The sequence below is a fragment of the Scyliorhinus torazame genome, chromosome X (genome assembly GCF_047496885.1).
Source record: "Scyliorhinus torazame isolate Kashiwa2021f chromosome X, sScyTor2.1, whole genome shotgun sequence".
In the NCBI taxonomy this organism is placed as follows: domain Eukaryota; kingdom Metazoa; phylum Chordata; class Chondrichthyes; order Carcharhiniformes; family Scyliorhinidae; genus Scyliorhinus; species Scyliorhinus torazame.
The window spans coordinates 33,143,152-33,159,760 of NC_092738.1; the positions used below are offsets into that span (position 1 = coordinate 33,143,152).

Here is a 16,609-nt window from a genome sequence, read left to right on the forward strand (position 1 = left end):
TCTGTCACTGTATAAACACTGGGTTACAGTGGGGACGGGTCTGTCACTATAACACTGGGTTACAGTGGGGATGGGTCTGTCACTGTATAACACGGTTATAGTGGGGACGGGTCTGTCACTGTTTCACACTGGGTTACAGTGGGGACGGGTCTGTCACTATAACACTGGGTTACAGTGGGGATGGGTCTGTCACTGTAGAACACGGTTACAGTGGGGATGGGTCTGTCACTGTATAACACTGGGATACAGTGGGGACGGGTCTGTCACTGTATAACACTGGGGTACAGTGGGGACGGGTCTGTCACTGTATAACACTGGGTTACAGTGGGGATGGGTCTGTCACTGTAGAACACGGTTACAGTGGGGATGGGTCTGTCACTGTTTCACACTGGGTTACAGTGGGGATGGGTCTGTCACTATAAACACTGGGTTACAGTGGGGATGGGTCTGTCACTGTATAACACTGGGTTACAGTGGGGATGGGTCTGTCACTGTATAACACTGGGTTACAGTGGGGATGGGTCTGTCACTGTATAACACTGGGGTACAGTGGGGACGGGTCTGTCACTGTAGAACACTGGGTTACAGTGGGGATGGGTCTGTCACTGTATAACACTGGGGTACAGTGGGGACGGGTCTGTCACTGTATAACACTGGGGTACAGTGGGGATGGGTCTGTCACTGTATAACACTGGGGTACAGTGGGGACGGGTCTGTCACTGTAGAACACTGGGTTACAGTGGGGATGGGTCTGTCACTGTATAACACTGGGGTACAGTGGGGACGGGTCTGTCACTGTATAACACTGGGGTACAGTGGGGACGGGTCTGTCACTCTATAACACTGGGTTACAGTGGGGACAGTCTGTCACTCTATAACACTGTTACAGTGGGGATGGGTCTGTCACTGTATAACACTGGGTTACAGTGGGGATGGGTCTGTCACTGTATAACACTGGGTTACAGTGAGGACGGGTCTGTCACTGTAGAGGCAGGACCATATTGATCAGATAATAATGGCAGACACCGTGTATTGTCAGAAGGCAAAATTATTTTGGTTAATGTAACATTTGTTCTTTGGTTTGTTTGACACAATGTTAAATAATCCTGATGACAATGCTGGCATTTTACTTGTTCAACTTCATTTTCGTATTAATAAACCTTGCAAGCAAATTAATTTAAGTTATTGACCCGTGACAAACAAGCTGTGATCTAATTGAGCAAATGGATGAGCCGTGAGGCCACCTTCAACTTCATTATTTGTCTGTTTTTATGTTGGGGGTTACGACCAGCTCGTTATTGTTTGAAAGGCAATCAGTTGCAGAGGTGTTGCTGAGTTTTCATTCCGATCTGAAGCCGGCAATTCTCCTTGATTGTTAGACTGAAGATTTGTTTTCTGGGGACATTTTTTTTAATGGATCCATCTCACTCATTTTGCCCAATTACCCATTCAGCTTCTGACCTGGAAGGTGATGTTATAATTGTTCCCACATCTTAATTTGAAAAATAGCTGGGTTTTTTAATTATAAAAAAGCTGGCCAAAATAAACTCTCTTTGTCTGTCTCTTGTCTGTAGGATCTGAAAATGTATTTGTTCCTGATTCCAGTGTTCCTGAATCCCCTCAGGAATATCAGCTGCGCATAACTGGACTTTCTCATGGTCTGGGCACAAGCCCCACACCAAAATGTTCAAGGCTCCCATTTAATTGGTACTCTAATGGCCATCTGATTCTGTTGCTGGATTGAGAAACTTGCTTTGCCGCTGACAATCCTGTCAAAGTGGAATCCATGTCCCCTATTGCCATATTAGACATTCCTGTTTGCAATGTGAGGGGATTGCAGTGAACTGGAACAACCGTGTGCGTTCGGACAATATTTGGTACAATATTTGGCATCAACGATAAATACTCCCCATCATCTAAAATCTCTTCAAAATTGATCTGAGTTTGTTCAAGATCGAAAGAGTTGATGCAATGAGAAATTTGATTGGTTGCTGGGTAAATGGTTGCGGCCTGTTTCATGGGACCCATACTGAGCAGTTGTTGTTGGTGAATGGCGCCGTGTGTTTGGGGTGCACCTTCTGCGTGACATGGAGGATTTATCCGCCTCTCTTGTTTGTGATGAAGGCTGGTGTGGCCTGGGCCCAGTGGGTACTCTTGCTGAAGTGCACGACTGTTGTGTCTCTTTGGAAGCTTTCGTGTTGGAGGAGGGTGAGGTACCATGCTGGGATTGAAGGCTTGACCATCTGGACTTGGTGAAGTCTTTGGTTGGATTTGACCTTCCTGAGAAGATGGTGTTGATACGTTTATTTGACTTTGGCAGTTCATACAACTTTGGGTCATGTACGGCTGACTTTGTGTTCTGAAGCTGTTAGGAGAGGCTAGACCAGTTTCTGTGCTGTTAGAATTAATTACCATTGGGGTTTCATTATTGCGCCTTTGACTGCACACTAGGGCCTGCTGTGATTGGATGTAGTTCCTCACCATCATCTCTTTGACTTGCATCATTGGTGTGAGCTCCCTTGCCCAGCTGTCTTTGCTCAGTGGGGAGCTGAGCATGCCCACGTCCATGTTTGCATTGAAGCTGCACTGCTGAAAGCTGTCTCTGGTAACCCAGGGGTCACAGTTCAATCCATGTGGACTGGGGGACATGTGTTTGGATTGGCTGAAAGGTTGCTGGGCTGCCATTGGATGCAGCACTGGCGCTGATTGGTAGAACTGGTGCTGAGGTTGACATGGCTGTTGACGGACAGAATGAGCTCTCTGGCGGTTGGTCAAGACATTCTCCGGATTCATGTCCCCCTGATGTTGGCTAAATGGCTGATGGGAAGTTTTCAGACCCTGAGGAACGTGTTTAAGGCCCTGACTGAGGTGTGATGGGCTTTGCTGGATGGGAATGTCAATGGCAGTAATATCCATGCTTCCGGAACTCCCTTCATTCCACTGAATGGGAATATTGTCTTCATTAGCACATAGCTGCCTTTGGACTTCAATCAGGTGATCACCATTGCAATGCTGTTGTGATACATTGCTGTCCTCTTGGACAGCCTTGATCTGTGCGGCTCCTGAATTTCTATTGGCGTCGCCATAGAGATGTATGTCCATGTGACCGTGAGCTGCTTGACCGTTGAAAAGTTCCTGGTGGTCAGTACGCAACGTCACGTCATCAGACAAGCCCACACTGTCTTCATTGGCTGTTTCCATGGTGACAGTTTCCATGCAGATGTTTTCGGTAATTACTGCAGGTGTGGGTGGGTAGATGCACGTGCGGAGGTTTGACTGCGGGGTTCCAGCTTGCTGCAGCCTGATTGGCCGTGTGGCGTTGGCGATGCTGCTGACGCTGTGAAACCACGGCACCGATTGGTCAGTGGCGCACCCACGTGCAGGCTCACCGCCTCGCCTCCTGTTGAGAGCAGCGATGTGATTGGCTCCATCGCCACCCGGCAGAGGCGGGAAGGCAGGGCCGCGGCGTTGGGGCAGGCGGGACGGCCTGGCGTTCCCGCTCGGCTGTTCCACAGTTACTGTCGGTGCCGAGGTGCCGCTGTTGATCCCCGCTGTATATTTGTCTCTGGGTCGGCACAGCTGGGCTGCTGAGAGGTAAGGGAGGCTCGGAGGCCCGGCACACTGACCTATCTGACTGCAGCTCTGCGAGGGACCTGGACAGCTGCACTCCGAGGCTGCAGCTGCAAAGGACATTCCGCTGCGCCGCTGACTGGACTGCTGCAGAATGGCGGCTGATCTGGGATTGCGAGTGCAGGTTGAGCTGACAGTGCGGCTGCTGCTGTCAGACCCGCCAGTCAGCCCGTTCCTCACTGCCCCAGCTTCACACCAAACCTCCAACTGGCCGTGTGCAACCGACATACCAGACATGGGGAATTCTCCAGTACAACCTACAATCAGAAGAGAAGAGAGTTCACACCATTCCTGTCCAAATCACAATATTACGAACAAAATAACTCCAAACACAACTGATTGTCATTTGCTGCAAATTTCCTCATTCAAATTGACGTGACGGGAGTGACTGAGTGTGTGAGTGAGGGGAGTGACTGAGTGGGAGAGAGGGGAGTAACTGAGTGGGAGTGAGGGGACTGAGTGAGGGGAGGGGAGGGACTGAGTGAGGGGAGGGGAGGGACTGAGCGAGGGGACTGAGGGACTGAGCGAGGGGACTGAGGGACTGAGTGAGGGGAGGGGAGGGACTGAGTGAGGGGAGGGGAGGGACTGAGTGAGGGGAGGGGAGGGGAGGGACTGAGTGAGGGGAGGGGAGGGACTGGGGGAGGGGAGGGGAGGGACTGAGCGAGGGGAGGGGAGGGACTGGGCGAAGGTGAGGGCGAGGGGAGGGACTGGGCGAGGGGAGGGCGAGGGACTGGGCGAGGGGAGGGCGAGGGACTGGGCGAGGGCGAGGGGAGGGACTGAGGGAGGGTGAGGGGAGGGACTGAGGGAGGGTGAGGGGAGGGACTGGGTGAGGGTGAGGGGAGGGACTGGGTGAGGGTGAGGGGAGGGACTGGGTGAGGGTGAGGGGAGGGACTGAGTGAGAGTGAGGGGAGGGACTGGGCGAGGGGAGGGACTGAGGGAGTAACTGAGTGAGGGAGTGACTGAGTGAGAGTGAGGGGAGGGACTGGGCGAGGGTGAGGGGAGGGACTGGGCGAGGGTGAGGGGAGGGACTGGGCGAGGGTGAGGGGAGGGACTGGGCGAGGGTGAGGGGAGGGACTGGGCGAGAGTGAGGGGAGGGACTGAGTGAGGGCGAGGGGAGGGACTGAGGGAGTGACTGAGTGAGGGGAGTGACTGTGTGGGAGTAACTGAGTGAGGGGGAGGGGAGGGACTGGGTGAGGGGAGGGACTGGGCGAGGGTGAGGGGAGGGACTGGGCGAGGGTGAGGGGAGGGACTGAGTGTGTGAGGGGAGTGACTGAGTGAGGGGAGTGACTGAGTGAGGGGAGTGACTGAGTGAGGAGAGTGACTGAGTGAGAGTGAGGGGAGTGACTGAGTGTGTGAGTGAGGGGAGGGAGTGAGGGGAGTGACTGTGAGGGAGTGACTCAGTATGTGAGTGAGGGGAGTGACTGAGTGTGAGTGAGGGGAGTGACTCGTGAGTGAGGGAGTGACTGAGTGAGGGGAGTGATTGTGAGTGAGGGGAGTGACTGAGAGTGAGGGGAGTGACTAGTGAGTAACTGAGTGGGAGTGAGGGGAGTGACTGAGTGTGTGTGAGGGGAGTGACTGAGTGTGTGTGAGGGGAGTGACAGAGTGTGTGTGAGGGGAGTGACAGAGTGTGTGTGAGGGGAGTGAGTGTGTGAGGGGAGTGACTGAGTGTGAGAGTGAGGGGAGTAACTGTGTGTGAGGGGAGCGGAGTGAGTGAGTGAGGGAGTTACACCTTGGAGGGTGTTATGGTCAGGACTTTGCACCGTGTCGTTGGGAGAGTTGGAATTTGCTGCTTTGAATGGTGGGGAGTTCTGATTGGCAGTCCAGCAGCGAACCTTCCCGAGCAAGCTTGCCGCCACGGTACAGCAGTCACAGAAGCATTGATTTCATTGGCCCTGGCAGCTCTGGTACATTTTCTCACCGTTTCCTTGGATTGAAGGAAGTTTCAGTGCTTGTGATGGTGGTGTGCACTTTCTGATCTTCAAACTGTCCAGCTGCTGGAGAGCTGGGACATTCTTCCACAGCCCTACATCCGGTATCCCAGGATGAAGTCTCGACTCCACAATTCCGGGATGAAGTCTCGAATCCACAGAGGCAATATCTTCAATGTTTGTCAGATTGTCAAAGCTGCTGCCACCATGTGTGTTCATCTTAACCCCACTGTCATTGTTGGTGTTTGCCTGGACTGAACATTCACTACTGCTAGGCGATTGGCCACTGGGGCTGGCCTGGAACTTCTAAACAGCAACAAAAAGGTGCTGCTTTAATTCGCCATTTGCTCCATCTCATCATCTGTGCCAAGTTTACATTTCCACAACCACACAACACTCTGAATGGAACACTTCCGTCACTCACTGCCTTCTCCAACCACAACCAATGGCAGCCTCTTGTTGGTGGGGTTGGAGAGCATCACCCAGGATGCCATTCCATAGAATTTACAGTGCAGAAGGAGGTCATTCAGCCCATCGAGTCTGCACCGACCCTCTGAAAGAGCACCCTATCCCCATAACCCCATGTAACCTGTACACCTTTGGACACTAAGGGACAATTGAACACGGCCAATCCACCTAACCTGCACATCTTTGGACACTAAGGGACAATTTAACATGGCCAATCCACCTAACCTGCACATCTTTGGACACTAATGGACAATTTAACATGGCCAATCCACCTAACCTGCACATCTTTGGACACTAATGGACAATTTAACATGGCCAATCCACCTAACCTGCACATCTTTGGACACTAAGGGACAATTTATCATGGCCAATCCACCTAACCTGCGCATCTTTGGACACTAAGGGACAATTTAACATGGCCAATCCACCTAACCTGCACATCTTTGGACACTAAGGGACAATTTAACATGGCCAATCCACCTAACCTGCGCATCTTTGGACACTAAGGGACAATTTAACATGGCCAATCCATCTAACCTGCACATCTTTGGACACCAAGGGACAATTTAACATGGCCAATCCACCTAACATGTACATCTTTGGACTGTGGGAGGAAACCGGAGCACCCGGACGAAACCCACGCAGACACGGAGAGAACGTGCAAATTCGACACAGTCACCCAAGGTTGGAATTGAACCCAGGTCCCTGGAGCTGTGAGGCAGCAGTGCCAACCACTGTACCACCTGAGGAGCGCCCAAGCCTGCTTGGGTGGATGCTAAAGATCCCATTGCACTATTTCAAAGAAGAGCAGATGATAGGTTGGCCTTCATAGCGAGAGGATTTGAGTATAGGAATAGAGATGTTTTACTACAATTGTTTAGGGCATTGGTAAGGCCACACCTGGAGTATTGTGTGTAGTTTTGATCTCCTTATCTGAGGAAGGATGTTCTTGCTATGGAGGGAATGCAGCAAAGGTTTACCAGGCTGATTCCTGGGATGGTGGGACTGTCATATGGCCCAGGCAACCTCGGGCGAGTGTCGTTTCGTACTGGTCTCCACAAACGGGAACCAGACGGACTGGCACTTGTGGGGGTCTCCAAGGAGATTGGAGGCCCCCAACTACATGCCCTTTGGTTTCATGGGGCTGATTTAGCACACTGGGCTAAAGAGCTGGCTTTTAAGGCAGGCCAGCAGCACAGTTCAATTCCCGTAACAGCCTACCCGAACAGGCGCAGGAATGTGGTGACTAGGGGCTTCATTGAAGCCTACTTGTGACAATAAGCAATTTTCATTTCATTTTCATGAGAGACAATTGGTTAGGATTATATTCGTTGGAGTTGAGAAGAGTGAGAGGGGATCTCAATGAACCATATAAAATTCTAACAGGATTAGACAGGGTAGATTCAGAAAGAATGTTCCTGATGGTGGGGGAGTCCAGAACTAGGGGTCATAGTTTGAGGATAAGGGCTAAACCTTTTAGGACTGAGGTGAGGAGAAATTTCTTCACCCAGAGAGCGGTGAATCTGTGGAATTCACTCCCACAGACAGTAGTTGAGGCCAAAACATTGTGTAATTTCAAGAAGGAATTAGATACAGCTCTTGGGGCTAAAGGGATCGAGGGATATGGGGGGGAAGGTGGGGTCAAAGAGTATTGAACTTGATGATCAGCCATGATAATGAATTGTGGAGCAGGTTCGGAGGGCTGAATGGCCTCCTCCTGCTTCTATTTTCTATGTCACTCACATGCGATGCAGATAGTGTACAGGACCTGAGCTTGGGTAGGGGGAAGACATGCACGGGGCAGCTCCCGCTAAAGGACTGAACTTTTAGTTTTTTTTGTAAAGTCCCGGGGGTATTTTTGTTTTTTTTAAAAAGAGAGAACTCAGACATTAAAACAGCACTCCCCGAAGGTACGAGCAGGAAGAAAAAAGCCGCAAGGGACCGGTCCGAGGGTAAGCTGAGGCCCGGGGGAGGGGGAAAAAGTGTGCGAGAGGAGCCGGAGAAATTAAAAAAAAAATAATAATAAATTAGGGGAGGAGCCGGAGTTTTAAAAGCGGCTGAGGAACCGGAGACTTAAAAAGTGCGGGAGGAGCCAGAGATTCAAAAGCATTTGAGGGCGCATCCGGTGGGGACCACGAGGCGAGTGGCCACACCGAGGACGACTCCCGGCCCAATCCCCCTGACCCGGTGAGAGAGAGAGAGAATGGGAAAGAAAAGAAAAGGAAGGGAACTAACCACAAAACATAAAATAAACAAAACAAAACCGGACCGACAAATCAAATAAAACCTGAAGCCGGAGGCAGACCAGAGAGCCAGCGAGAGCGGGGGAAGGGAGAGCAACCTCAGGGTAAAGAACAGCGGGGAAAGAGAGAAAGAGAGACAGATGGCTGAACGAAAGAAAAACAACAAGGCGAAGGGACAGCGAGACGCAAACAGCAGCGGACGCGCAGGCAGGCGACCCCACAAGACGAGACAGAGGTTCAGGCAAGCCTGAAAGGGAAAAGGATGGCGGACCAAACAGCGGAGCGTGAGCAGGACGCAGCGACCAGCATAAAGGAGGCGCTCTGGTCGAAGCTCCACGCAATGCTAGCAAAGACGATGCACAAAATGCAGCTGACCATCGAAGGCCTGGAAAGGAAAGTGGAGACACAGGAAAAAATGATTCTGGAGTTGGAGAGGGCCGCCTCGGACCAGAGCAACAGGGTGGATAGCCCTAGAAGCCGAGGTGAAAAGGTCAGTAACATCCCAGGGGAGCCCAAGAGGGAAAGTGGAGGACCAGGAAAATTGGTCCAGACGGCAGAACATTAAAATAGTGGGTCTGCCAGAGGGGATAGAGGGCAGAGACCCAACGGGCTACATCACCCAAATGAAGGGCAAGTGAGTGGGAAAGGAGGTATTCCCAAACCCCCCAGAAATAGACAGGGCGCACGGGTCGCTCCGACCCAAGCCCAAAGCCGGGCCAGCCCAGAGCGATTATTGCAAGGCTGCACCGGTTCCAAGACCGGGAGAAAATCCTAAAGTGGGCCCGGCAAATGAGACCGAGCACGTGGGAAGGGAAGACCAGAAGGGTGTATCAGGACATTGGGGTGGACCTGGCCAAAAAAAGGGCTGAATTCAACAAGGCGAAATCAGCACTACACAAAAGCAAGGTGAAATTTGGGATGTTATTCCCAGCCAAACTCTGAGTAATATTCGAGGGGAAAGAGCTGTATTTAAACACCCCAGCGGAGGCTGATGAGTCCGTTAGAGCGAACAAACTGGGGGAGGAACAGACGCAACCGCAATGAAAGACACGGGGATGGAAAAGAAAAGGAAAACCGGAACATAGAGCGGAGGATAGACCGCAAACAAGGACAACAGGATTATGAACTGTGCACGTGTTTTATGTCTTGTGTGGGACTGTGCGGCCTCGTTTCAGGGCTTGTCTCCTCTCAATGCAATTGGGGGGGGGGGGGGGCGAAGTTGAGCGAGAGACATTCGGGTGAGAAAAGCAGACAGGAGAGCGAGACTGGGGGGCCAGTTGGAGGAAGGTTAAACGGCCAGAACTGGGCGAATACTGGGAGGAGGGCCACCATACTAGCGAGGAGGGCCAGCCCCTCTCAGGAAAGAGGAAGCGCCTGGCACAGGGGGGGGGGGGGCAGAAGGGGGGGAAAACACAGTGGGGGGACAGAGGAACGGGGACTGGGAAGAAGAGTCGGGGGGAGAGCGCAGAACAAAAGAGAAGGGTGAGATAGTGAAGCAGCACAGACATGGGCCTCGGCGGGCATGGAGCAGGGCGAGGAACCAAGATGGCACCGCAAACAGCCACTCGGGTGGGCATCAGGGCGAAGGGAGACCCCAGAGTGGAAGGACGCACCCATGTAGCGTACACATAGCTGGTGGCCACACTGGGTGCCCCCTGGACAAAGGGAAACCCCGGAACACTGGGGCCTGACCCCATGGGAGAGTGGCGACCCTGGCCATTTTGGACAGCCCCCTAGCAAAGGGAAACCCCGGAGTGCAGGGGCGCGTCCACCAGGTACGTATGGGTGATCCCACAGGACTGGGGGGGGGGGGGTCAGAAACCCCCTACCAGGATTGTTACCTGGAACGTAAGGGGACTCAACGGCCCAGTGAAAAGATTCAGCATCTTCGCCTACCTAAGAAGCCTAAAGGCAGACATAATCTTTATCTACAAGAGATGCACCTGAGGGAGAAGGACCGACTGCTGGTAAGGAAGGGATGGGTGGGACAGACGTAGGATTCATGCTGCAGGACGGCGGCTATGGGGGTAGCAATATTAATTAGCAAAAGGACGAGGTTTACGGAAACCAAGACCATTATGGACCAAGGGGGACAGTACGTCATGATCAGCGGTGTCCTGGAAGGGGCACCGGTCATACTGGTAAATGTGTACGCTCCCAACTGGGACGACACAGAATTCATAAAGAAGACCATGGCGGAAATCCCCGACCTTGACACACACACACCGACTGATTATGGGGGGCAACTGCAACTGTGTACAGGACCCACTGACCGACCGATCAAACCCCAGAGCAGGGAAAAGACTGGCATGGCTAGGGAACTAGGAGCATTTATGGAGCAGATGGGGGTGGTGGACCCATGGAGGTTCCTGCACCCGGGAGAGAAGGAATTTTCATACTTCTCACAAGTACACAAGGTATACACCCGTATCGACTTCTTTGCAGTGGGGAAATCGGTGCTTCCAGGGATCACGGGAACGGAGTACTCCGCGATCGTTATCTCTGACCACGCTCCACACTATATGGATGTGAGGTTGGAGACAGGCTGGTCCCAGCGCCCCACGTGGAGGCTGCACACAGACCTCCTGGCCGACGAGGCCTTCAGTCCAAAAACATCACGGGCCATAGGCGACTACGTTAGTAACAACCAAAACGGGGAGGTCTCACCCTCCACGTTCTGGGAGGCACTGAAGGTCGTGATCAGAGGAGAGATCATAGCCTACAAAGAAAGCAGAGAGAGGGTGGCCAGGCAACAACTGGTGGACTCCATCCTGGAAGTCGACAGAAAATACTCTGTGGCCCCGACTGTAGAGCTGCTGGCGGAGAGGAAAAAGCTGCAAATGGACTTTAACCTGCTATCCACTAGGAAAGCAGTGTACCAACTCTGCCAGACACGGGGGACCTTCTACGAACACGGAGACAAGGCTGGCCGCCTATTGGCTCACCAGCTGAGAAAGCAGGCAGCCACAAGGGAAATAGCGCAGGTAAAGGAGAGCAGAGGCAGACTGGTAACAGAACCAAAGGAGGTCAATCGGGCAGTCGAGACCTACTGGGGACTGTACACCTCCGAGCACCCCAACGGGGGCGCAGGGATGAAACAGTTCAGAGACGGACTGGAACTACCAGTTGTGGGGGAAGACAGAAGGGGGGGAGCTGGAAGCACCCATAGATCTGGGAGAAATCATGGAGAGCATCAGCTCCATGCAGGCAGGGGAGGCACCGGGACTCGACAGGTGCCCGGCGGACTTCTACAAAACATGTGCACCAGTCCTGGCCCCACACTTAAGGGACATATTCGCGGACTCACTGGCAAGGGGCACCATGCTAGCGCAGGCCACAATTTCCCTGATACCTGACGGAATGTGGATCATACAGGCCCATTTCACTGCTGAACGTGGATGCGAAAATACTGGCAACGGTCCTGGCCAAAAGGTTGGAGGGCTGTGTACCAGAGGTGGTCGCAGAGGACTAAACGGGCTTTGTCAAGAGTAGGCAGCTCACAGCGAACATCAGGCGGCTGCTGAATGTCATAATGACCCCCTCTCCCTCCCCCTCCCTGGTGGGGAGAGGACAGATGATCAAGATGACCATACTGCCAAGGTTCCTCTTCCTGTTTAGATCCATACGGATCTTCATTCCCAAGGTCTTTTTCCAAAATGTAAACAGTCTAATCATGCCGTTTGTGTGGGGGTGGAGGGGGTAAGAATCCGTGAAATTCTTACACTGCAAAGAGGAAATGTCAAAGGGGGCTTGGCTTTACCGAGCCTACAATACTACCACTGGGCAGCAACGGCAGAAAAAGTGAGGGGATGGGTACAAGAACCCGACACAGATTGGGTACAAATGGAGGAGGCATCCTGTAAAGGAACGACCCTCCGGGCCCTGGCCACAGCAGCACTCCCATCCTCCTCAACAAGATACACAACAGCCCAGTGGTAGCGGCAACGCTGAGAATGTGGACCCAGCTCAGACAACACTTCAGGATAATTAAAATGGCCCACATCTGCGGCAATCACAGATTCCCCCAGCCATGGTAGATACCACCTTCAAAAGATGGATGTGGGACGAGGGCACAATGACGGTCGGGGACTTCTATGTTGGGCACAGACTGGCGACACTGGACGAACTGACGAGGAAGTGGATGCTAGCCAAAGGACAGGAATTGAGACACCTCCAAATAAAACGCTTCCTCTGCAAAGAGACAATAGGGTACCCCGGGGCCCCAGAAACCACACTACGAGGGGACCTGATAGGCACAAGCAACGAGAAGTGGGAAAATATATGGACAGCTACTGGACAGAGCCCGAACACCACTGGACGAGTTCTGCTCCTTCTCACAAACACCTTTATTTATCATCACATCACATACAAAGAACAAAGAACAAAGAAATGTACAGCACAGGAACAGGCCCTTCGGCCCTCCAAGCCCGTGCCGACCATACTGCCCGACTAAACTACAATCTTCTACACTTCCTGGGTCCGTATCCTTCTATTCCCATCCTATTCATATATTTGTCAAGATGCCCCTTAAATGTCCCTATCGTCCCTGCCTCCACTACCTCCTCCGGTAGTGAGTTCCAGGCACCCACTACCCTCTGCGTAAAAAACTTGCCTCGTACATCTACTCTAAACTTTGCCCCTCTCACCTTAAACCTATGCCCCCTAGTAATTGACCCCTCTACCCTGGGGAAAAGCCTCTGACTATCCACTCTGTCTATGCCCCTCATAATTTTGTATACCTCTATCAGGTCGCCCCTCAACCTCCTTCGTTCCAGTGAGAACAAACCGAGTTTATTCAATCGCTCCTCATAGCTTATGCCCTCCATACCAGGCAACATTCTGGTAAATCTCTTCTGCACCCTCTCTAAAGCCTCCACATCCTTCTGGTAGTGTGGCGACCAGAATTGAACACTATACTCCAAGTGTGGCCTAACTAAGGTTCTATACAGCTGCAACATGACTTGCCAATTCTTATACTCAATGCCCCGGCCAATGAAGGCAAGCATGCCGTATGCCTTCTTGACTACCTTCTCCACCTGTGTAGCCCCTTTCAGTGATCTGTGGACCTGTACTCCTAGATCTCTTTGACTTTCAATACTCTTGAGGGTTCTACCATTCACTGTATATTCCCTACCTGCATTAGCCCTTCCAAAATGCATTACCTCACATTTGTCCAGGTTAAACTCCATCTGCCATCTCTCCGCCCAAGTCTCCAGACAATCTAAATCCTGCTGTATCCTCAGACAGTCCTCATCGCTATCCGCAATTCCACCAACCTTTGTGTCGTCTGCAAACTTACTAATCAGACCAGTTACATTTTCCTCCAAATCATTTATATATACTACAAAGAGCAAAGGTCCCAGCACTGATCCCTGTGGAACACCACTGGTCACAGCCCTCCAATTAGAAAAGCATCCCTCCATTGCTACCCTCTGCCTTCTATGGCCTAGCCAGTTCTGTATCCACCTTGCCAGTTCACCCCTGATCCCGTGTGACTTCACCTTTTGTACTAGTCTACCATGAGGGACCTTGTCAAAGGCCTTACTGAAGTCCATATAGACAACATCTACTGCCCTACCTGCATCAATCATCTTAGTGACCTCCTCGAAAAACTCTATCAAGTTAGTGAGACACGACCTCCCCTTCACAAAACCGTGCTGCCTCTCACTAATACGTCCATTTGCTTCCAAATGGGAGTAGATCCTGTCTCGAATAATTCTCTCCAGTAATTTCCCTACCACTGAAGTAAGGCTCACCGGCCTGTAGTTCCCGGGATTATCCCTGCCACCCTTCTTAAACAGAGGAACAACATTGGCTATTCTCCAGTCCTCCGGGACATCCCCTGAAGACAGCGAGGATCCAAAGATTTCTGTCAAGGCCTCAGCAATTTCCTCTCCAGCCTCCTTCAGTATTCTGGGGTAGATCCCATCCGGCCCTGGGGACTTATCTACCTTAATATTTTTTAAGACACCCAACACCTCGTCTTTTTGGATCACAATGTGACCCAGGCTATCTACACCCCCTTCTCCAGACTCAACATCTACCAATTCCTTCTCTTTGGTGAATACTGATGCAAAGTATTCATTTAGTACCTCGCCCATTTCCTCTGGCTCCACACATAGATTCCCTTCCCTGTCCTTCAGTGGGCCAACCCTTTCCCTGGCTACCCTCTTGCTTTTTATGTACGTGTAAAAAGCCTTGGGATTTTCCTTAACCCTATTTGCCAATGACTTTTCGTGACCCCTTCTAGCCCTCCTGACTCCCTGCTTAAGTTCCTTCCTACTTTCCTTATATGCCACACAGGCTTCGTCTGTTCCCAGCCTTTTAGCCCTGACAAATGCCTCCTTTTTCTTTTTGACGAGGCCTACAATATCATTCGTCATCCAAGGTTCCCGAAAATTGCCGTATTTGTCTTTCTTCCTCACAGGAACATGCCTGTCCTGTATTCCTATCAACTGACACTTGAAAGCCTCCCACATGTCAGATGTTGATTTGCCCTCAAACATCCGCCCCCAATCTATGCTCTTCAGTTCCCGCCTAATATTGTTATAATTAGCCTTCCCCCAATTTAGCACATTCATCCTCGGACCACTCTTATCCTTGTCCACCAGTACTTTAAAACTTACTGAATTGTGGTCACTGTTACCGAAATGCTCCCCTACTGAAACATCTACCACCTGGCCGGGCTCATTCCCCAATACCAGGTCCAGTACCGCCTCTTCCCTAGTTGGACTGTTTACATATTGTTTTAAGAAGCCCTCCTGGATGCTCCTTACAAACTCTGCCCCGTCTAAGCCCCTGGCACTAAGTGAGTCCCAGTCAATATTGGGGAAGTTGAAGTCTCCCATCACCACAACCCTGTTGTTTTTACTCTTTTCCAAAATCTGTCTACCTATCTGCTCCTCTATCTCCCGCTGGCTGTTGGGAGGCCTGTAGTATACCCCCAACATTGTGACTGCACCCTTCTTATTCCTGATCTCTACCCATATAGCCTCACTGCCCTCTGAGGTGTCCTCTCGCTGTATAGCTGTGATACTCTCCTGAACAAGTAGCGCAACTCCGCCTCCCCTTTTACATCCCCCTCTATCCCGCCTGAAACATCTAAATCCTGGAACGTTTAGCTGCCAATCCTGCCCTTCCCTCAACCAGGTCTCTGTAATGGCAACAACATCATAGTTCCAAGTAGTAATCCAAGCTCTAAGTTCATCTGCCTTACCCGTAATGCTCCTTGCATTAAAACATATGCACTTCAGGCCACCAGACCCGCTGTGTTCAGCAACTTCTCCCCGTCTGCTCTGCCTCAGAGCCACACTGTCCATATTCCCTAGTTCTCCCTCAACGCTCTCACCTTCTGACCTATTGCTCCCGTGCCCACCCCCCTGCCATACTAGTTTAAACCCTCCCGTGTGACACTAGCAAATCTCGCGGCCAGGATATTTATGCCTCTCCGGTTTAGATGCAACCCGTCCATCTTATACAGGTCACACCTGCCCCGGAAGAGCTCCCAGTGGTCCAGATAACCGAAACCCTCCCTCCTACACCAGCTGTTTAGCCACGTGTTTGTCTGCTCTATCTTCCTATTTCTAGCCTCACTGGCACGTGGCACAGGGAGTAATCCCGAGATTACAACCCTCGAGGTCCTGTCTTTTAACTTTCTGCCTAGCTCCCTGAACTCCTGCTGCAGGACCTCATGCCTCTTCCTGCCTATGTCGTTAGTACCAATATGTACAACGACCTCTACCTGTTTGCCCTCCCCCTTCAGGATTCCCTCTACCCGTTCGGAGACATCCTGGACCCTGGCACCAGGGAGGCAACATACCATCCTGGAGTCTCTTTCACGTCCACAGAAGCGCCTATCTGTTCCCCTGACTATAGAGTCCCCTATAACTATTACTCTTCTGCGCTTTGACCCTCCCTTCTGAACATCAGAGCCAGCCGTGGTGCCACTGCTCTGGCTGCTGCTGTTTTCCCCTGATAGGCTATCCCCCCCGACAGTATCCAAAGGGGTATATCTGTTCGAGAGGGGGACAACCACAGGGGATTCCTGCACTGACTGCCTGCCCTTTCTGGTGGTCACCCATTTCTCTGCCTGCACCTTGGGTGTGACCACACTTACATAACTGCGATCTATGACGCTTTCCGCCACCTGCATGCTCCTAAGTGCATCCAATTGCTGCTCCAACCGAACCATGCGGTCTGTGAGGAGCTGCAGTTGGGTGCACTTTCTGCAGATGAAGCCATCCAGGACGCTGGAAGCCTCCCGGACCTGCCACATCTCACATGCTCCAAAGGCCACACCTGAAGCTTCTTTACATATCAGTGTCAATTATTGGATACTTA

At 51.8% G+C, this 16,609-nt stretch overlaps 1 protein-coding gene across 1 annotated transcript in view; it reads right to left on the minus strand.

Moving 5' to 3' along the window:
- Positions 1–1,072: 1,072 nt before the first annotated feature.
- The window catches only part of LOC140405506 (zinc finger protein GLI1-like), a 59,033-nt gene continuing 43,496 nt past the window's right edge, over positions 1,073–16,609 (minus strand). The window contains exons 9-10 of the mRNA XM_072494028.1: positions 5,549–5,864; positions 1,073–3,887 (exon numbers count right to left, since the gene is read on the minus strand). Coding sequence (XP_072350129.1) covers positions 1,654–3,887; positions 5,549–5,864 — 2,550 coding nt within the window. The 3' untranslated portion in view covers positions 1,073–1,653. The remainder of the gene's footprint in view (positions 3,888–5,548; positions 5,865–16,609) is intronic.